Source organism: Pseudopipra pipra, chromosome 9 (assembly GCF_036250125.1).
Source record: "Pseudopipra pipra isolate bDixPip1 chromosome 9, bDixPip1.hap1, whole genome shotgun sequence".
Taxonomy (NCBI): Eukaryota; Metazoa; Chordata; class Aves; order Passeriformes; family Pipridae; genus Pseudopipra; species Pseudopipra pipra.
In genome coordinates, this window is record NC_087557.1 from 1,475,243 (window position 1) to 1,493,865 (window position 18,623).

At 43.9% G+C, this 18,623-nt stretch overlaps 1 protein-coding gene across 3 annotated transcripts in view; it reads right to left on the reverse strand.

Moving 5' to 3' along the window:
- Window positions 1–18,623, reverse strand: part of PLA2G4A (phospholipase A2 group IVA) — an 81,936-nt gene that overhangs the window by 29,169 nt on the left and 34,144 nt on the right. For all 3 annotated transcript variants that reach the window (XM_064664034.1, XM_064664035.1, XM_064664032.1), the window contains exons 5-8: window positions 14,393–14,541; window positions 11,012–11,125; window positions 8,141–8,178; window positions 5,655–5,796 (exon numbers count right to left, since the gene is read on the reverse strand). In XM_064664034.1, the coding sequence (XP_064520104.1) occupies window positions 5,655–5,796; window positions 8,141–8,178; window positions 11,012–11,125; window positions 14,393–14,541 (443 nt within the window). The remainder of the gene's footprint in view (window positions 1–5,654; window positions 5,797–8,140; window positions 8,179–11,011; window positions 11,126–14,392; window positions 14,542–18,623) is intronic.

Genomic DNA, 18,623 nt, shown 5'->3' on the forward strand with positions numbered 1-18,623 from the left:
AAAGCAATTCTAACACCAGCTTTAACCCAATTCATATCTTTGTGACAGAGCCACAAGCAGTAAAAGTTACTAATCAGAAACAGAAGAGAGACAAATATTATTTTGGCCAGGAGTTTATAAAGACATTTTGTAATAAAAACATCTGATATTACTACACAGCATGAAGACAGTCTCAAATTTACCACTACCTTGCAAAAAACTATCAGAGAGGTAACAGGAATTTATGTGGATTTGTACAACTCCTCAGCTACCAGGAGAGAGACAAGCAGACATGGTGACACCATATTAAAAATGTATCTACAGGGGTTTATTTTCTGCTTCTTTCCTTCTTACTTCCCAGCCTGACTCAAGGCTGTTCCCTTCCACTGCACAGTTTCCCCGAGTATCTAAAAAGAAGCAAAATCAGACAAAAATTCACTTGCTACCACGATCACGTGTTTTGGCCTGAGCAAAGGGCCCATCTGGTTCCCAGTTTCCAAAACCCAGAAGAATTTTCCACTCTTCAGTGGTAATAAAGCAACAACCTCTTGGTGGTTACTAAGCATTAAAAGAATGGCACAGCTGGGCAGAGAGGCCCTATCTGATCAAACTGGTAATCTGTCAAAAATCTCCCCGAAAGGCAATTTAAGGTGCCAATAGATGGGATTAGTTATAAGAAAAGATCCACGTGACTCCTGAGTTCTGGTCCTTTCTCCAGACTCCACGCTCCAAGCCACGACACTCCCTGGGGACTGACAACGCACTGTCACAAGGACGTGACCATGAACAACAACTAAGGAAGTTGAGAGGCTTCCAGTCCCCCAAAACTGCTTATTCTTGATGCAGTAATATTATTTGATCACCCTCATAAGTGTTAGTAATAGAAACCACAGGTATTCCTTGGCACCAGCACTCATCATGAATAGAGAGATAGATATCTATCCAAAAAATGACAAAGCACAGGTAAGGATTTAGGATGTGCCTGTTTTGTTAAGCCAACACCCCAATAGTGGAGCAGCTGCTTTGAACAGAGGAGCAGAGTCAGTAATCACACTTTTAATAATGTACCTTAGGCTCTGAAAGCTCTTTACAACCAACCACTGCCCACTCAACCTGACGAGACACATCCCAACAGGATGGAGATGTTGGTTTGCAGGTGCAAGCCTGGAAAAACCATGTAAGAGCACTTCCAAAGCACCACTGCTCCACCACTCTGCTCATGGGTGAAGAGGCACAGGCACAAAGGAAAGTCTGAGTGTTCTTCAGGATGCAGAGAAATCCGTTATGGAGATGAGCAATGAACGGTGGGTGAGGAGAGTCACCAACATCCTGACTGCAAACACTTCCTGTAAGCTGGATCCAGAGGAACCCTGGGCACCACAGAGCCCTGCCCTGGGGAGGGTGGAGATACCGTGGGGGACATGGATCAAAGAACTGCCACAGAATTGTTAAGGCAGGAAAAGACCTCTAAGATCATCATGTCCAACTGTGAGCCCAGCACCACCACCACATTCACCACCAAACCATGTCCTCAAGTGCCACGTGGTTTTTGAACACTTCCAGGGCTGGGGACTCCACCACCTCCCTGGGCAGCCCCTGCCAAGGCCTCACCACCCTTTCCAGGAGGAAATTCCTCCTCCTGTCCCACCTGAGCCTCCCCTGGCACAGCTGGAGGCCGTTCCCTCTCCTCCTGTCCCTTGTTCCCTGGGAGCAGAGCCCGACCCCCCCCGGCTCCCCCCTCCTGTCAGGGGGTTGCAGAGCCAGAAGGTCCCCCCTGAGCTTCCTTTTCTCCAGGCTGAGCCCTCCCAGTACCCTAGGCTTTGCACAGTAAATAAAACTTTTAAATGAGGAAAACAAATAACAGAAGAGAAGCATCTCCTGCACATTTAATTCATTTATTTCAGCCCACTGAATAAAGTTCACTTACAGAATAAGTCAAGTGATGAAGGTTCAGAGTCCTTTCCTGCTTTGCAGAGGAAACAGGCAGGTTTCTTAAGGCAGCTTTTTAGCTCCAGTTCAGTTTCCAACATGTTTAAGGGCATGAAATGGTAAAATTTGAAATCAAATACACCAATCCTACAAGTTGCCCTCTAGGACAAACAGGGCAGAGGCAGGGGGAAGTGGCTGCAGCCAGAGCACACAGGGCAAAGAACCAAGAAGCCACCTCACAACTGAAGAAGGGAGAAAAGAGAGGATACCAAGGCACCCATACTCCTCCACAGACATGCCCTGAACCCCAAGTCCTTTGTACAGAACCAGTGAAACTGGGGCAGAGGTACTAAACCCATTCCAGCACATCAGTAAATTCAAACCAAAAGGGTAAGTGACTCATGTGAAAGTGATGCCGTGAGTCAACAGCAAAAAAGGGAATCGAATCCAAAAGTCTTGGAGACAAAAGCCCAATGCTCTAATCCCTGGCCACACCACCACCCCCCATTCTCCATGGCTGTGCCCATTTGGGAACCACCAGAACACCGTTTCCTACAGCTGCTCTGCACAGCACAGTGCTGAGGGACACAACTAGTTCTGAGCAAAGCAGCTCAGATATCCTCCAAACACACTCCACTGAACATTTTAACAACACTAAATGTTTTGTCAAGACATCTGCACTGTTTTGGGATCCGGGGGACAATGTACTGTGTGGACTGGCTGAGCACCACACATAGGAACATCAAATCATGGAATGGTTTGGGTTGGAAGGGACCTTAAAGCCCATCCAGTTCCACCCCCAGCCATGGGCAGGGACACCTTCCACCAGCCCAGGTTGCTCCAAGCCCCGTCCAACCTGGCCTTGGACACTTCCAGGGATCCAGGGGCAGCCACAGCTTCTCTGGGCAACCTGGGCCAGGGCCTCCCCACCCTCCCAGGGAACAATTCCTTCCCAATATCCCATCTCACCCTGCCCTCCTTCAGCTTTATCACTCCAGGCCCTTGTACAGCTCCCCTTCAATCAACAGGCACCTCATCTCAGGTGCTGACTGCTCCACCACCAAACTGGGCAGCAAAATGGCAAGGATTGGGAAACAACTTATGTTTTAAGAAAAGCAAGCCCTGAAAAAGGCATCTCAATCTTATCTTCCAGTAATGGAGCAAAAAAGCTGAGCCACATTAAATCTCATTTTGGGAATGAGTGATGCAGATGTTTTTATCCAAATACCCTGGAAACACAGTGCACAAAGTCTGAATGCCTGTGGTGGAAAAAAATGCCATAGGGCATAGAAATGGTTATTAAAAAATTGTTCTGCAAATCCAGCCACAGAGAACTGTATGATTTCTTTAAATGATTACAGTATCTTTAGAAAACTGCTCAAAGCAAGAAAAATGATAAAAATAAACTGAGCAATAACACAGGTACAAGAAATCTCCTCCTCTGTGTTTGCAGAATGTGCCTCAGGATTAAGGAAGGAAATCTGGAAGTAGTCACTTCCCCATCTGGGGCTGTCTAATTAATTGAGAGGTACTGAAGTCGCTCAGCATCCCTGCAAGGCACACATGGAGCTACTCACTGAGGAAACAACTTGGGTGGACTTTGAATAAGTGACTTGTTTAAGATTCATCAAGACTCACAGGCAGCTAAGACTACTCAACACGTTCCCTGACTTCATGTTAAGACTCCAAACATCCTATAAATCCTCCTGCTATCTTCTACCTGTAGCAATAAAAGTAAAACTACAGTTTAAGTTGAACAAAAAGAGGTTTTTTCATTGCTAGAAGCAGTTAAAAATTCTGACAAGTCAGCTTCGAAATACAGGCTTGGCATTTGAAAAATGGGAGGATCCCACTGCCTCAGTCCTTCCTGGGGTTGATAAACCTACAGTTACTGCCTGGGAAGATGCAATTTCACTGATAAAACTTCAGTATTTGAGGCAGTGAGGGATACCAAGGGAAGATGAGGACAAAATGAACATGAAACCTTACTTAGCCTTTACAGTAATTCACACACATCACCTGAGGCCCTGAGTATCACTCCAGTTCTAACTGGATCCTGGCAGAATATCCACATCCTTTCTGAGAAAGGGACTATTCTGCTATAGAATAGACCAGTGTCACATTGACAAATACCTACTCTGATAAGATCTAGATGTGTTAAGATAAAAATAACTGAAGTGAAAATTAAGAAACCTTGAAAATGTTCCTTCACAATACAATTTATCTCACTAGAAATAAAATATGTCCAATACTTGTTAAATTCTTTCATCTTCCTCCGAAAGCTCACACAAGCACCATTTTACAAAGCAAGACAGAGTTGGCAGTTCAAAAGTATACAACAAATAAAACATTTACTACCTGCTCAAAACTTCATCGAAATTTAAAAGGAATTCTTCAGTGTCAGCTGCAAGAGACTGTCACATTCTGCTTATATTAAAATGCACAATGGCAATGAATTAGTCAACCCAAATTAATTCATGGACTCTGTTCATTGCTTGACATGCCCCACATACATACAGTGTTCCCATCACAATTCTGGGAGCAGAGCAAGGAAGAAAGAGGAGGATGGAAAAGGTGCTACAAAATCAGTGGATCTGTACCAGGTGTCTCCTTAATTAACTCTAAATAATGCAGTGTTTTATGAAATCACTGAAGACTTCAGCAGGGGCTGGCACCCTCCCCCTCACTGTGATGTGAGGCCCTGGCACAGGTTGCCCAGAGAAGCTGTGGCTGCCCCAGCCCTGGAAGTGTCCAAGGCCAGGTTGGAGCAACCTGAGCTAGTGGAAGGTGTCCCTGCCCATGGCAGGGGGTGGAAGGAGATGGGCTTTAAAGTCCCTCCCAACCCAAACCATTCTGGGATTCTCTAAGTCTCTAATGTGACCCAAGCCACCATCGTTAAAGCTGCAGTTCCTCATGTTATCAAGGAAATAAACTTCAGTCCTAATCCAATAAAGCAGGCTAAAGGAAAAGAAGAAAGGAAGAGAATAAAATGATTTCTAAGCTGATTCTAAAATTAAACCAGCTCATTTCCTGCCTAATCTTTTAATATGAAGGTCATAGAGCACAGGCTGGGTACTGAGCATGCAGGGGCAAATTCTGCCTTGGGTGAGTGCCCACAGCCATCCCAGGCTTCTGGAGCAGCAGATATTTCACACACCCTCAAGGCATTTTGCAGATGGCAATCTCCCCTCAGAGCCAACACCTTCACAAAGCATGGAATTCCAAAGGGAAAAGTTAGAGCAGTTTGTTTAAGGTGCCAGTGCAAATGAATCACAGAATCTCAGAATGGTTTGGGTGGGAAGGGACCTCAAAGCCCATCCAGTGCCACCCCCTGCCATGGACAGGGACACCTTCCACCAGCCCAGGTTGCTCCAAGCCCCGTCCAACCTGGCCTTGGACACTTCCAGGGATCCAGGGGCAGCCACAGCTTCTCTGGGCAACCTGTGCCAGGGCCTCCCCACCCTCACAGGGAACAATTTCTTCCCAATATCCCATCTAAGTCTCCTTTTTTAGTTTAAAGCTATTCCCCCTTGTCCTTAAACATTAATCTATAAATTTAGAGCCAAGAAAAAATTACTGTCCAGCCTAAATATTGTATGTTCAAAGCAGAAAAAGAGGTTTTTCCACTTCTATAACTTGTCTTCACATCAAACCCTTCCACCTCACACACCTCAGTCACTCCTCTGAAAGGCAAATGCAGCATTCCAAAGGTGATGCTAAACTTGGTGTGAACTCTCCAGACTTACATCACGGGCAGTGGTCAAGTTCTTGCTGTTTTCCTCTCCTAGGAATGATTTGATGCTGTGCATGATGTTATCTCTCCTCTGCTGCCGAAATTTCTTCTCCTCATCGCACAGGGCCATGCTGAACCGGAGATCTGTGGAAGAGCTGGTTTGCAAAAGAGACAGGCTTTAACAAGAGGCATAATCCCAGAAAAGAATTCAAGGTATCACCCTGGGAAACGAGTGGAAGTAGGCAGAAATTCCTTATCGAATTTAATAAGATGAAATAAATTATATTATTCACGCAATAATTATATTATTCATGCTCAGCTGTTTCCATGGAGTGACGGATGCAAAGTATAATGGAATACTGTGTCTTTAAAATATGAATTTTATATAGACCTCATTAAAAAACAAATAAAAACAGCAAATGAATTCATCACTCATATACAATTATACATCTACAGCACAAATCGTACTGGCAGGCCACAGGAAAAACTCAGCCCTTTTCCCCAGCTTTTTCCACACCGTGCTCTCAAACATGTACACAAGGCTGTGTAAGCACTTCAATGCTGTACCTAAATAAAGCTGCAACTTCAGCTCCCCCTTCCCATTTCAGGTATCAAGGCAGGACGAACAGTCTGACAGCCCAGTTGGACCAGTTAACTCCTCACTGAGCCTGTGTCACTCCAAGGGTTTGAACCCAGTCACCTCCCAGCAGAGGAGAGTGCATAAACCCCTCCTGCTCTCCACCTCATTGAACTTCCCATCCTTGTAATCATGGAATCACAGAATATCCTGAGCTGGAAAGGACCCACAAGGACCATCCAGTCCAACTCCTGGCCCTGCACAGACACCCCAACAATCCCACCCTGTCCCTCAGAGCATTGTCCAAACCCTCCTGGAGCTCTGGCAGCCTTGGGGCTGTGCCCACTGCCCTGGGGAGCCTGGGCAGTGCCAACCACCCTCTGGGGGAAGAACCTTTCCCTGAGATCCAACCTGACCCTGCCCTGGCACAGCTCCAGCCATTCCCTGGGTCCTGTTGCTGTCACACAGAGCAGAGATCAGAGTTGCCCCTCAGGAGGAAGCTGCAGACCCTGATTTACCCCTATTTACTAAGCTAATTATTAGTCCTATTAGATTTATTATTAGCTTTACTATTTAGTAAGACAAGCTAAAAATGCTTGCTGTGCCTGCTTTGACACATTAGGTACCAGGCAGCATTTGTCCAGTGCTTTATGAAAAACATACAACAGTGAAATGGATCCATTTAGGATCAGATTTGTCAGACTTCTAAAAAACTTAGTTTAAAAAAGTCATGGGATTAAGAAAAAGAGGGGAAAAGGCTGCCTAGAAGCAACATTCCACAAAGATATATATGACACTCTGACTCCACAGTTTCCATGTATATCAGAATAGCAGCAGAACTTGATCAGACCCTTTAGTTTAACATATTCCAGAGCCTAAGAGCAAATGGAACCAAGCATCTTCTGCTTATTTAATGTCAGAGATAAGAAATACTTGTAATGTTCAAAGCCTGGATGGTTTAGGGGTGGTCTCAAGGCCCACCCACAGCTGCATCTTTCACAGTACAAAACAACGAGCAGAAATTATCCCTGGGGGATGTTTGTCAGTCTCCAGAGTCATTAGGAAAGAGGGCAATGCTTACAGTGCTCAGTGCTGCTATTTATAGTTACACATAAAAAAGGATTCTTGAAATGCCTTGCTCTCAGAAATTAGTTTTTAGACTTAAAATATATTTTTTCTGATTAAGCCTCAATGTGATTTTTGATCTTTTTCACCAGGACAGGTGAAAAAAGAGGGAGAAAGACAGCTGGAGAGGGGGCAGAAAGGGAAAAATAAAGGTAGACATCTGCTGAGCCTCACATGTGGTGAAATCCTGGCCCTAAATCTTCACCTTTGCCTTCAGCACCGTGTGGCATTAACATTTAAATAGAATTTAGGGGCAGGTCTGTAAGGAGCAGCCATATATGCTGAAAGTTCATGTGGGATGCAAAGTTCCCACAGAAGGTAAAACAGTGAGGATAAAGCTGAACCTGAGGTCTGTGGGTTTATGAGAGAAAAAGCCCTTGAGAAGAAAGGCATTTAACAGAAACCAGGGTGAGAGACTCACACAGGATGGCCTTGGGCCTGCAAACGTTTGGAAAGGTCACACCTATTATTCCAAATAATGGTGTTCAGCCAGTGACAGAATTACAATGTGAAAATAAACCTGGTTTAAAATCTCCTCACTTTTACTTGGTATTTCTGTGCTAAACCAAGGAGGTTTTGCCCTCTATCTAACATGTTTTTAAGCAAATCACACCAGGCACATGTGAGATTCTTGGAGTTGTCCTGTGCAGGACCAGGAGTTAGACTTTGATGATTCTGTGGGTCCCCTCCAACTCTGGATACTCCAGGATTCTCTGAAAATTCTAATGAACAGATTAAAATAAAAAATAAAGTGCTGCTAATACATTTTCCACTTTTTTAAAATAGGAGATACTCACCATACTTCAAGAGACAATTCCAAAGTCATTTCTGTGACCTAAACAAAAAAGATTTAAATACAGTTACACCACTTAAGAGTTAAAAAAACACAAATACACCTGGAACATAATTTATTGCTATCAGAATATTCCTTTAAATCACTTTTTTAAAGGGAGGATATTTCCAACATACATGAATGAGTTTCTTTTCTATGGATTTTTTTGTTTTAAAGCACACAATGTGTTTCCAAAACACACCACTAGCACTGAATACAGTGGAAAATGTTGCTCAGGTGCTGACTTCCATTCATCAGATCCCATTGCCTTGGCTTTCTTCCATTGATAATCCCTGGCAGAGCTATTTATCTTTGGCCTGAAGGGATCTAATTCTCTTCACCCACTTGGGATTCTTTGTTTCTCCTGCCACTGGTTTCCCAGTTCTGAGCAAACCTCATACTCAGCCTGTGTCTGAAACCCAGAGCTGTGAGGGCTCTGTGTTCCACATGAGCCACCAAATGCCTTTCCACAGTCAAATATGCTTTATTTATCCATCAGACACATTGCATACAAGTTTCTGAAAGATGCAATAAGTGTCACTACATAATGATTTCACTTGCAAACCACAAGCTATGGCTTGGTCTGCTCTGCCTTTCACAGAGCACTTTAAGGGGTTGCCTGCAGGCAAAAGGCTAAAAAATTATTATTGAAGCATGTTAGGCACAATCCAAGAGTAGGAGCTGCTCAAATTAAGACAGAATGGAGAGGTATTTTCACCTCTCTGAGCAGCTTCCTACACAGGAGCCACCTCAGTGCAGCCTTGCAGTAACAGACTCAGTGCCTAATTTCACTCTCCTCCAGCTCTACGTGGATTATCCTCTTTGTTTGTGGCATGTGATCACCAGGAACACAGCTAGAACCCCCCAGACTGAACATCTGCATGCCACTCAGAGCAGGGAAGGGTCTGGAGTGCAAAGCTGCCTCTGGCTCCCACATCCCAGTACCTGCCCAAGGGCCAGGAACAACCTGAAACGGGAATTGCAAATGAACAGGGAGGTGGGAGAAAGAAGAGGCAAAGGAATAACAAAGGGAGGACATGAAGGAACAGAGTGAAGAGTCATTTAGGAATCACTTCAAAGGCAGGGTAACAATTACATTATTCCCCCACCTGACATTACTAAGTTAGAAAGCACTTGAGGAACCACACAGTGATCCAACGCTCAAAAAATATGTACGAAACAAACCCTTGGAGGGAAACATTCCAATAGGGAATATCATGCCATTTTCTATAGCTTACACAGACTGCCACAGAAATCTCAGGAATACATGTTATGTATTCATTGTCTCCATCAGGCTCAACCTGACTTCACGTTCCCTTACTATTTGTTTATAAATTTCGGAGTGTATTTGGCTTTTTTTTACACTGATTTTTCCCCCTAAAACTCTCTACCAAGCTTTGCTGAATGCTGATGAGAAGTCAAAGCCAATGTGTAACGTGGGAAGGCCTTGTACTACTTGAATGAGCTTTGTAAACTGTGTCTTCAAAATGTATTCATCAGCTCTTTCTCACCACCTCACCTCATGCCTGGCAGAACCAGGGCCTGCACTCAGCCTACACCCTGCAAGTCCAAGAGTTACTGAAGCATTTAGTTAAATACATATGCAGAAACTTCCAAAAACGCAGCAATTTTAAAAAGAAAAAAGAAGAAGGATATCAAAATTCCAACCAGCCTAAGGCTAAATTAATTTACATAAGCTAAATTAAATGCTAAATCTTCCATATGAAACTCTCTGGTTTCCAATAAATAGGCCTTAAACCAGTTATTTGCTGCAAGCACACTTTTAAAGTTATGTCACATGGGAGAAAGCAGAGCAGTCACAAATCAAGACCTCTGATCATGTAATAAACCTCAGCCCAACAGAGAAATGCAGACAGGATTTGAAAGGTGTCCCTGCCCATGGCAGTGGGTTGGAACTGGAGGAGCTTTAAGGTTCCTTCCAACCCAAACCATTCCATGATTTTAACACATGCAGAACAAGCTCAATTCCACACAGATTTGACAACAGTTTCCAGGAGTTACTGTGCAGGCAGACAATCCCTGTTGAAGTGATTCCATCTGGTTTGCAGACGTGTTTAAGGAGAATAATCCAATTACTGCACTGCTGCGTGTTAAGAAGGGCTGTGTTACAACAAGCCACTCACAGAAAGTGAAACATGTAATAATGAAAGAATTCCTGACAGCTTTGTGAAAGCCACAGGCATCAGCAGGAGGGGCAATGCACTGACCAGCAAACCCTGAGTAACCTCTTACACTAAGGCCACAAAACTAAACTGCATCAAGTGGAGAAGGAACTGGTCTAGCACGAGAAAGTTTCAAACTAGGCTTTTAAAGAAGATTCTCTCAGCCGGGATGCACAAAACAGTGGCATAGTTTTGCTCAATTCTTCCCCCAGCAAGGCTGTAAGAAGATAAATACAGTGCCTTCAGGGTGACAGTGAATGCTTAGAAAACTTCAGACCTTTCAGCTTCAGAGCAGGGTATGCAGAGAACAACCCTCACCCGAGATGCCTCTGTGTGCCCCCAAATATTCAGCTATTTCCTGACTGAAAGGCTGCCACCCTTACCCCATGAGATATCCTAATCCCTTCTGGAATTCATGAAATAGCTGAGTATTAAGAAAAAACATACATACATAGTACTGAGGGAACAGAAACAGCCCTGGATCTCCTTCCATCCAGGAATGAACATCAAGAGCAGGCCAAGGGTTTTCCCAACACTCCAACAGAAACGTTCTACATCCTGGTCTACACAACAGTTCAGGTGTTCTTTGAAGAACCTCCCACCCTGTTCAGAGCTGCCCCAACAAAGGCAAAGCCACGAATGTCCCAACTTACATCATTGAAAGTCAACTGGACCTCCTTCTTTTCTCCCAGTTTCAGAGAAGAGATGGGAAATGTGGATGTGCCAAGAGTCTCGTCCATAACGTAGTTGGCATCCATCAGAGTAACCTAGAAAAGACAGCTGGGTATTCAATTCTACTCTAATAAATCCCTTTTTAATGCCATAAGAGTAAAAAAAAAATTATATGGAAAAGGAATGGGCTTAACCCAGTCAAAGCCAGAGCCAACAGACACGTTCTTCAAAATAGAATAAACTCATGTCCAGTGTAGGTGGCACCTCCAAGGTACTCAACTGCAGGAGTGCACCAGGACTATCTGCAAAGGGTTTTTCATCCGCGCACCTTTCTGTCAATAAATCTCCCCATCTTTCTAAGCAGGCATAATAACTTCACATTCTAAGTACAAAACACACAATTACTTCGAATTTCCAGCCAGTAAAACTTCCCTGTGGAGAACTTTGCATAGTTTTCAGTGTGATAGACCAAAAAACAAACTTTTCACTGAAGACAGAATCCACACATCCTGGCCTTGGATGTACAGACCAAGATTTTTAGATAGAATCCATACAGAATATGCCAAGTTGGAAGGGACCCACAAGGATCATTGAATCCAACTCCTACACCCCAGCCTTGTGTGTACAGACCAAGATTTTTACAGCACTGATTTGGCAAAGTGTGCAGCATTCCAAAAAACACAAAGCTTTTCTCTGTATCCAGCCAGACCTTCAAGTCTCTTCTCCTACTCTCCATGTCAGAGCACATACCTTCCAAAATGTGATGATCTCCAAAGATGTCTGGGGATACCACAGAACACCATCCCATGCTTTTGCTCTAATCCATGTGGATCTAGGTCTGGCAGTCTGTTTTTTTCCCCAGGGGCTGCCTTCCAAGTCCTCAAGTAAGATATTCAGAAAGCATTTCAGTCTCTATTTAAATGAGTTCTTCAGACTCCTTTGACTTACGGTTTTTTCCACTTTGTGGAATTATATCTTCTAAAATATCATATGTTTGTGGCTTGGATCATATCTTTTGCATTAAACAAAAGGAATCAAGATACAATCACTTGATGTTCCTACATCTGGGTTCAGTCTCTTCTCAGCTACAAAGAATCTTCTTCATCCTGTGCCACAAGCAACCCTTTGAAATGATGAACTGTATTTTAGGGCAGAACTTATTATTTTAATGGCATCTACATCCTGTTTCCTCATAGAACTTTACTCTGCAATCTCTGAGGAACTGTCTCTTAAAACCAGCAGGAGAAACTTCTCAGTGGGATTTTGAAGAGCTTCAGAGGGAAAACTGCACTTGGGATAAAGGTGTAGATCAAAATAATCCATGGAGTCACAAAGATTGTGGAGTCTCTGTTAGCTTGGGAATTCACAAAGAGGTTTTGGGTGGGGAGGTGGCTTTACAGATTGGCATTCTGACACTGGACTCCATGCAGAATCCAAAGGGTCTTCCCCACACATCAGCAGAGCCATAATTAACCATTCTCACATGGTATCACCTGCTGTTTGCTGACCAGCAACAGCCTGCACTTATTGTAAAGTTCCATTTCCAATTTCTACTTACAGTCAATCTTGTTGTGTTTGTGACTTGAATAATTTTATCCTTTCCAAACCCTTGAACGAAATTTTGTACACAATCAATTCCAACCCTGCCAGGGAAGCTGCCTGAGGGTAAGGGAGGGGGCAGAGGATGGCCCAGGCTCTGCTGGGGGGGCCCAGCAATGGCACAGCAGGGACGGGCAGGAACTGATGCCCAGGAAGTTCCACCTGGACAGGAGGAAGAACTTCTTTGCTGGGCAGTGCCCCAGCCCTGACCAGGCTGCCCAGGGAGGGGCTGGAGTCTCCTCCCTGGGGATATTCCAGACCCCTCTGGACACAATCCTGTGCCGTGTGCTCTGGGATGGCCCTGCTGGAGCAGGGAGGTGGGACCAGATGAGCCCCTGTGGGCCCTCCCAACCTGACCCATCCTGGGATTCTGTAACTACAAGCAGAATCTGACCCAGTCTTTATACAATGCCAGTAAACCCAAGGAATTTTCTTATTTCCTATTCCTCAGTTTACTATTTTGCTCATCTTTTGAAGATCTTGAGAGCTGCTACTGACCACATCAATTATTTAGCCAGCTGTAGCTCCTGCAGATCCTCCAAAAAAGCACAAGATCTGCAAAAAGAGGGGTAAAATTCTTTGCCCCAGAGATTCTGTCAGAATCCATAAAAGTGGAATTGAAACAATTTTAGTTCCCATACTGCAACAAAAGCAGATGAACCCAAGTTCTTTTCTTCCTGGCTGTTTCATGAAGAAGCCAGAATCATTCCACTCCTTTCTAATTCCTGCTATCTATTTGCCTGACTTGTTCTTAGATTTCAAACCTTTCTCAAGTTTTCTGTGGCCAATTTGTACCTCTACAACTAAAAAAATCTGGTAAGAATGCCCTCAGCTGACTGTTGCAGCTGACCCAGCTGGTGGCAGCTGTTTTGGGTGATCTGCTTCCTGCAGAGTTGTGGTGGAGCCATTGGGAATCCCCTCAGATTCCCTGTCCCTGGATGTATATGACACTCCTTCATGCTCCACTGAGCCAGCCATGGGATTGTGGAGCTTATCCCCCTCCCCAGAACACAAGGAGCTTGTAGGAAGCATAATTCCATTTCAGACCCAAGAGATGATGGTCACAAGGCCAAGGAAAACCTTCACAGGCTACAGCTCTGTCCCAGTTGGCCAATTTAGACTGAACTCCATGAGCTTGGCTCAGAAGACTGCACGTGTCAGGGCCACCCCATAGGAAGAACAGAGCTAACAAAGGACCAGAGACAACCTTAAATGCTTGCCATGCCCACTTATAAAATACTCAGATGTAACACTCCCCTTCTGTACACAGCCTGGAAAGGTTTAACACCCCGAGATTAAACGGTGGCTTAACCAACAAGCCTGCACATGGACTGGTCCCCAGAACAGCACTGGGTGGGCTCCCAGCCCTTGGCTCCAGGCATGGAGGAGACAGCAGAACCACACTTGTGCTTTCTGTCTCCTCAGGGAGAAGCAAAGAATGGGCAGAGACTTGACTTTAGCCCCACCTATTCGCTGCCTGTAATAGTTGAATCAGTGCAGGAAGCAGGGAGTAAATGATGGCTGAGGTGAGGAATAGCAGGTACTATCCCTCAGGAGCAGTCCAAGAGGTGACTCACAGGCATGTTTTATAATGACTCTCAAGGCTACTCCTTGAATAATTCAATTTATACAACACCAGGGCTAAAAGAAAAAGGGGGGATCTTGAGACAACAGATGCCACACACGCACAAGCTGCTGTGTTTCACCTTTCCAGGTACTGTTCCCTTCCACCTTCCCAGCTGCAGCTCAGCCCTGGGATTTACCTCCAGGACATTCTCCAGGTTGGGGTCCAGGATGAACTCAAAGGTCTCGTTCCACACGGGGTTCACGTCGTTGTTGAAATGCTTCGTTCTCTTCCTGCAGTCGGGGGCGGTCGGGATGAACAGCTCCACGTAGGGGTCTGGAGTGTCAACTGCAGGGCAAAACACACGCTCAGGGCAGGGAAAACTCAGCTTGGGGTTGTAATAGTTGTTGGTGCAATCATGTGAAACCACAGATCGCCTCCTGGTCTAGGACAGAGGAGTGTGCAGCTATACAAGTTACATAAATATAACAACGGGAATGATACAATGATATTAATCTCCCAAAAAGAAACAGGAATTGGGATTTAGTAGAGGAGGAGAAAAGCCTTGCACAAACAGAATGGCACTAGGACTGAGGCAAGTTTATTGGGAACATACAACAACTGCCAGGCAAGTTTTTAAAAGTTTTCATTTCTTCCTCTCTTTCTAGCCTTTAATTTCTTTGGCTTGTGCCACACAAGTAAGTATTCCACAAAACAATGAAAACAAGCAGTTTGATCCAGAGTTTTGGATCCTCTTTCACCTTTGCTGGTTTGGGAGTGATGGAGGCAATCAGTGTGCTGCAGGAGAGCTGTCCAGATGTGAAACCACTGCAGCCACCACGGCTTTGGGGAGGCCACCACGGAACCAAGACCTTATTTACACAGGATATTGGAATGACAACTGTGCTCAACACTGACTGGAAAAGGAGATACGGCAACTACAGCTGAGCAGAATTATCAGGGGGAGAAAAGTACACATTGACAGAAGCCATCGGATGTGTCTAATAATAGTCATCCCTGAGGGCAAGGAATGCATTCCTGGCAGCCCTAAAAATCCACTTTCCAACAAGTCAAAGCTTGGAGTATTTTTCTCTTCAATGAGGGGTTTTTTCTGTCAAATTAGGCCAAGGCTCATGATGTCCTTCATGGTAGATTTTTCTAAAACATTGCTCAGATTTCAAATCAAACCAACTGTCTTTGGGGGGGAAAAAAACCCCACAACCAAACAACCAAAAAAAGGGCTTTCTGAAACCACTCAGGAGGTTTGGAATACGTACCCAGGCAAATTCTATTCCATTTTATTCTAATTAAACTTCTCAGGAGTTTAATTAGCCAACTGCTGCTGGTCACACTGCTCCCTGAATAATGAACAAGAGCTCTTTACAGTTGGGGATCAGCGTGGAAAGCCTTAAAATAGCAATCCTTGTTACCTCCTATGGAATTATGGCTGATCTTATCTCCTTTTTAATGTCGGGGGAACAGGGGGATCAACCCCCAGCCACCTCTCCCTGGCAGATGTTACAACCTGCCAACTTCTACATTCTCTCTTTTCAACCACCACACAGAGTTGTGCCAGAAAGAAGGGAATCCTTCTTGAAACTAAACATCCACCAAGTCAGAAGTGACAAGGTCTCATCTGCTAACTCTGGACATCAAGCATCACTTTGGCAATAAACACACACACTTGTTCTGCCAAGAGACTGAACTTGGCTACAAGACCTTGGGTTTTTACACAAAGTCACAGTGCTGAACAGAGCTCTGGGCAAAACATTTATCTCCATTCAGTTTTTCGTGTCATTACATGAACCACCTTATGTTATAAAAACCTAATTTTTTCTTACAAATACAGTCCCCAAATGGTTTCCTCTCCATATTCAAAACCCCAAAACACATGGAAATCTCAGACCTCTGGCACAGAGATGCCATTACTAACTTCCTGTCAGGCTAAATGTGAGGCAGAGAACAACTAAACTTAGAAAAGTCAGCCTTGGTAGTTCAGCATTGACAAGCCACCCCCTCACCTCCATGCCTTTATTAGCTTTTAACCCAAGGCAAAGATTTAATCATCTGCCCTTTCATGTTTCAAAGTTTATTTTGAGCTATTTTCAGTTAAGAAAATAAAAATCTATTCTTTTGTAACTTCCTTCTTCAGATGAAGAGAAAAAAATACACTGGAACGCTGCATGCTGTGATTAAGATATTGCTATAAGCTATATTATATTAATCAAAACCTTAATCCTTATTATTGGATGGGGACCAAAAAGCTAGATACCAGCAACCTGGCAAGTAACATGTATTTCAAAACATTAAAGTTGTCAAAGGCAGATTAAACAGTGTGTGCCCTTTTCCATGGATGTTTTTATTCCTGCTTGTGCACTTGCCAATTGATTTGCCAGGTAATGTTAAAAAAAAACTTATCTGAAAATGCAAGTAAAAACAGTTTGATTACTGCTGTTATCACAGAATCCCAGACTGGTTTGGGTTGGAAGGAACCATAAAGCCCATCCAGTGCCACCCCCTGCCATGGGCAGGGACACCTTCCACCAGCCCAGGTTGCTCCGAGCCCCGTCCAACCTGGCCTTGGACACTTCCAGGGATCCAGGGGCAGCCACAGCTTCTCTGGGCAACCTGTGCCAGGGCCTCCCCACCCTCACAGGGAAGAATTCCTTCCCAATATCCCATCTAACCCTGCCCTCTGGCACTGGGAAGCCATTCCCTGTGTCCTGTCCCCTTCAGGTCTTGTCCTAAGACCCTCTCCAGCTCTCCTGGAGCCCCTTTAGATACTGCAACACTGCTACCCATATTTTGATTTTAAAAGGAAGAATCTTTGTGGTTAATGGGTCAAAAGCTGATGTTTTGCAAATTTAATCAAGACAAGAGAATTATCTATACCTGAGATATAGATATATCTGCACTTGATGATCTTAAAGGTCTTTTCCAACCTTAACAATTCCATGTAGAGACAACCCTATCAGGGAACTGCTCTTTTTTTCCTGCTCCAGTACTTGAAACAGAACCACAGACTTAAAAGCAACAATATGTAAGGATTTGTCCTTGTTCCTCAGGACACTTCTGAGGAAAATGAGGGGTTTGTACACTCAGCCTTGCTCCAGGCTAATCCTTATACAAGTGCTCTCCTGTGATTCCTCTGCCACAGCATCCCAACATTAGAGCACAGGGAACCCTTGGAAGGATTTCCAATGGCCACATGCATCCCCACAAGATGGGATAATTCCATATCCCTCTTTTCCTGGCACTTTTTGGCTGTTTACAATAAGTGCAACTGAATGTCCTGGAGAGCTTCAGAGGGAACAGCACAGGGAAGGCTGGAACACGGGGACCAGAGGGATTCCTCAGGAACAAACCAATCTGAACTGACAATTCAATACCTTAAACCCCAACTGCACACTTAGAAATAAACCTAAGAGTTCCAGCACTGCTGCCAACGAGGGTCCTGCAATTAGCAGCTGAAAGCTGTATGTACCCTAAAGCTAATTAACAAAACATCCATAATCGTGTCAACTTCCAGCATCCTCCAGGGGCTGAACACACATTTCCAACAATAAAAGCAGAGTCAGGATCTACACTGCTATTTTTGAACAGCTTAGGGAATGGCTGAGAGGTAGAAAGTAAGGACTCCATGACTTTGCCTGGTTTGATTTATCTCCTGGTTAAGTAATTGCTATAGGATTTTCCCTTTAAATTACATTATGAATCACCAAGTAAAACCCACAATGGACAGTAATTAGGGTCAAACACTCTCACATTAAAAAATGAGTAATGGTTTAACAATCTGTCTGTTAAAGAAACCTGTAAAGTCTTCTACACTGACTGGAAAGCATTTCATCTCATGCTATTAATTTGATGAGATGACTGTCAGCAGGCCCCTATATTAATATAATTAATATTTCAGATATATAATTCATGTTTTAGTCATTTCAATTATTTCAACAGCATAACAGACATAAAGAAACTACAGAAAGCCTGTTCAAATATAAAATATCAAGGATGAAGCCAATACCATCACACATTAAAATTTATCTTATTTGTCCATCAAAAGTCAAAAGAAAAGTTCTTCAAGTATCCCAAAGCCTGTTTTGCTGTAAAAAATTCCACACCACAAGGATTTGACTCTTTTTCCACATGAGCACGTCACAGACACCCGTGATCACAATGGATATGAAATAAAACTGTACAAACTTTAATTTCACTTATTATATGCACCACCATGAGAAAAACTTCATCTGGATCCAGATTTTTCGGTCCCGTGATCTCCAGATATCATTTTTAAGCAATTATGGGAATATTCCAGCAAGTCCATGGCAGAACTTCCTTAAAGAACTGTGTTAGTTTGGTTGATTGGAGCATTTTGCTTTCTGGTTAACCATTATTATAATTAATACATGCCAATATATTTTATATTGATATGG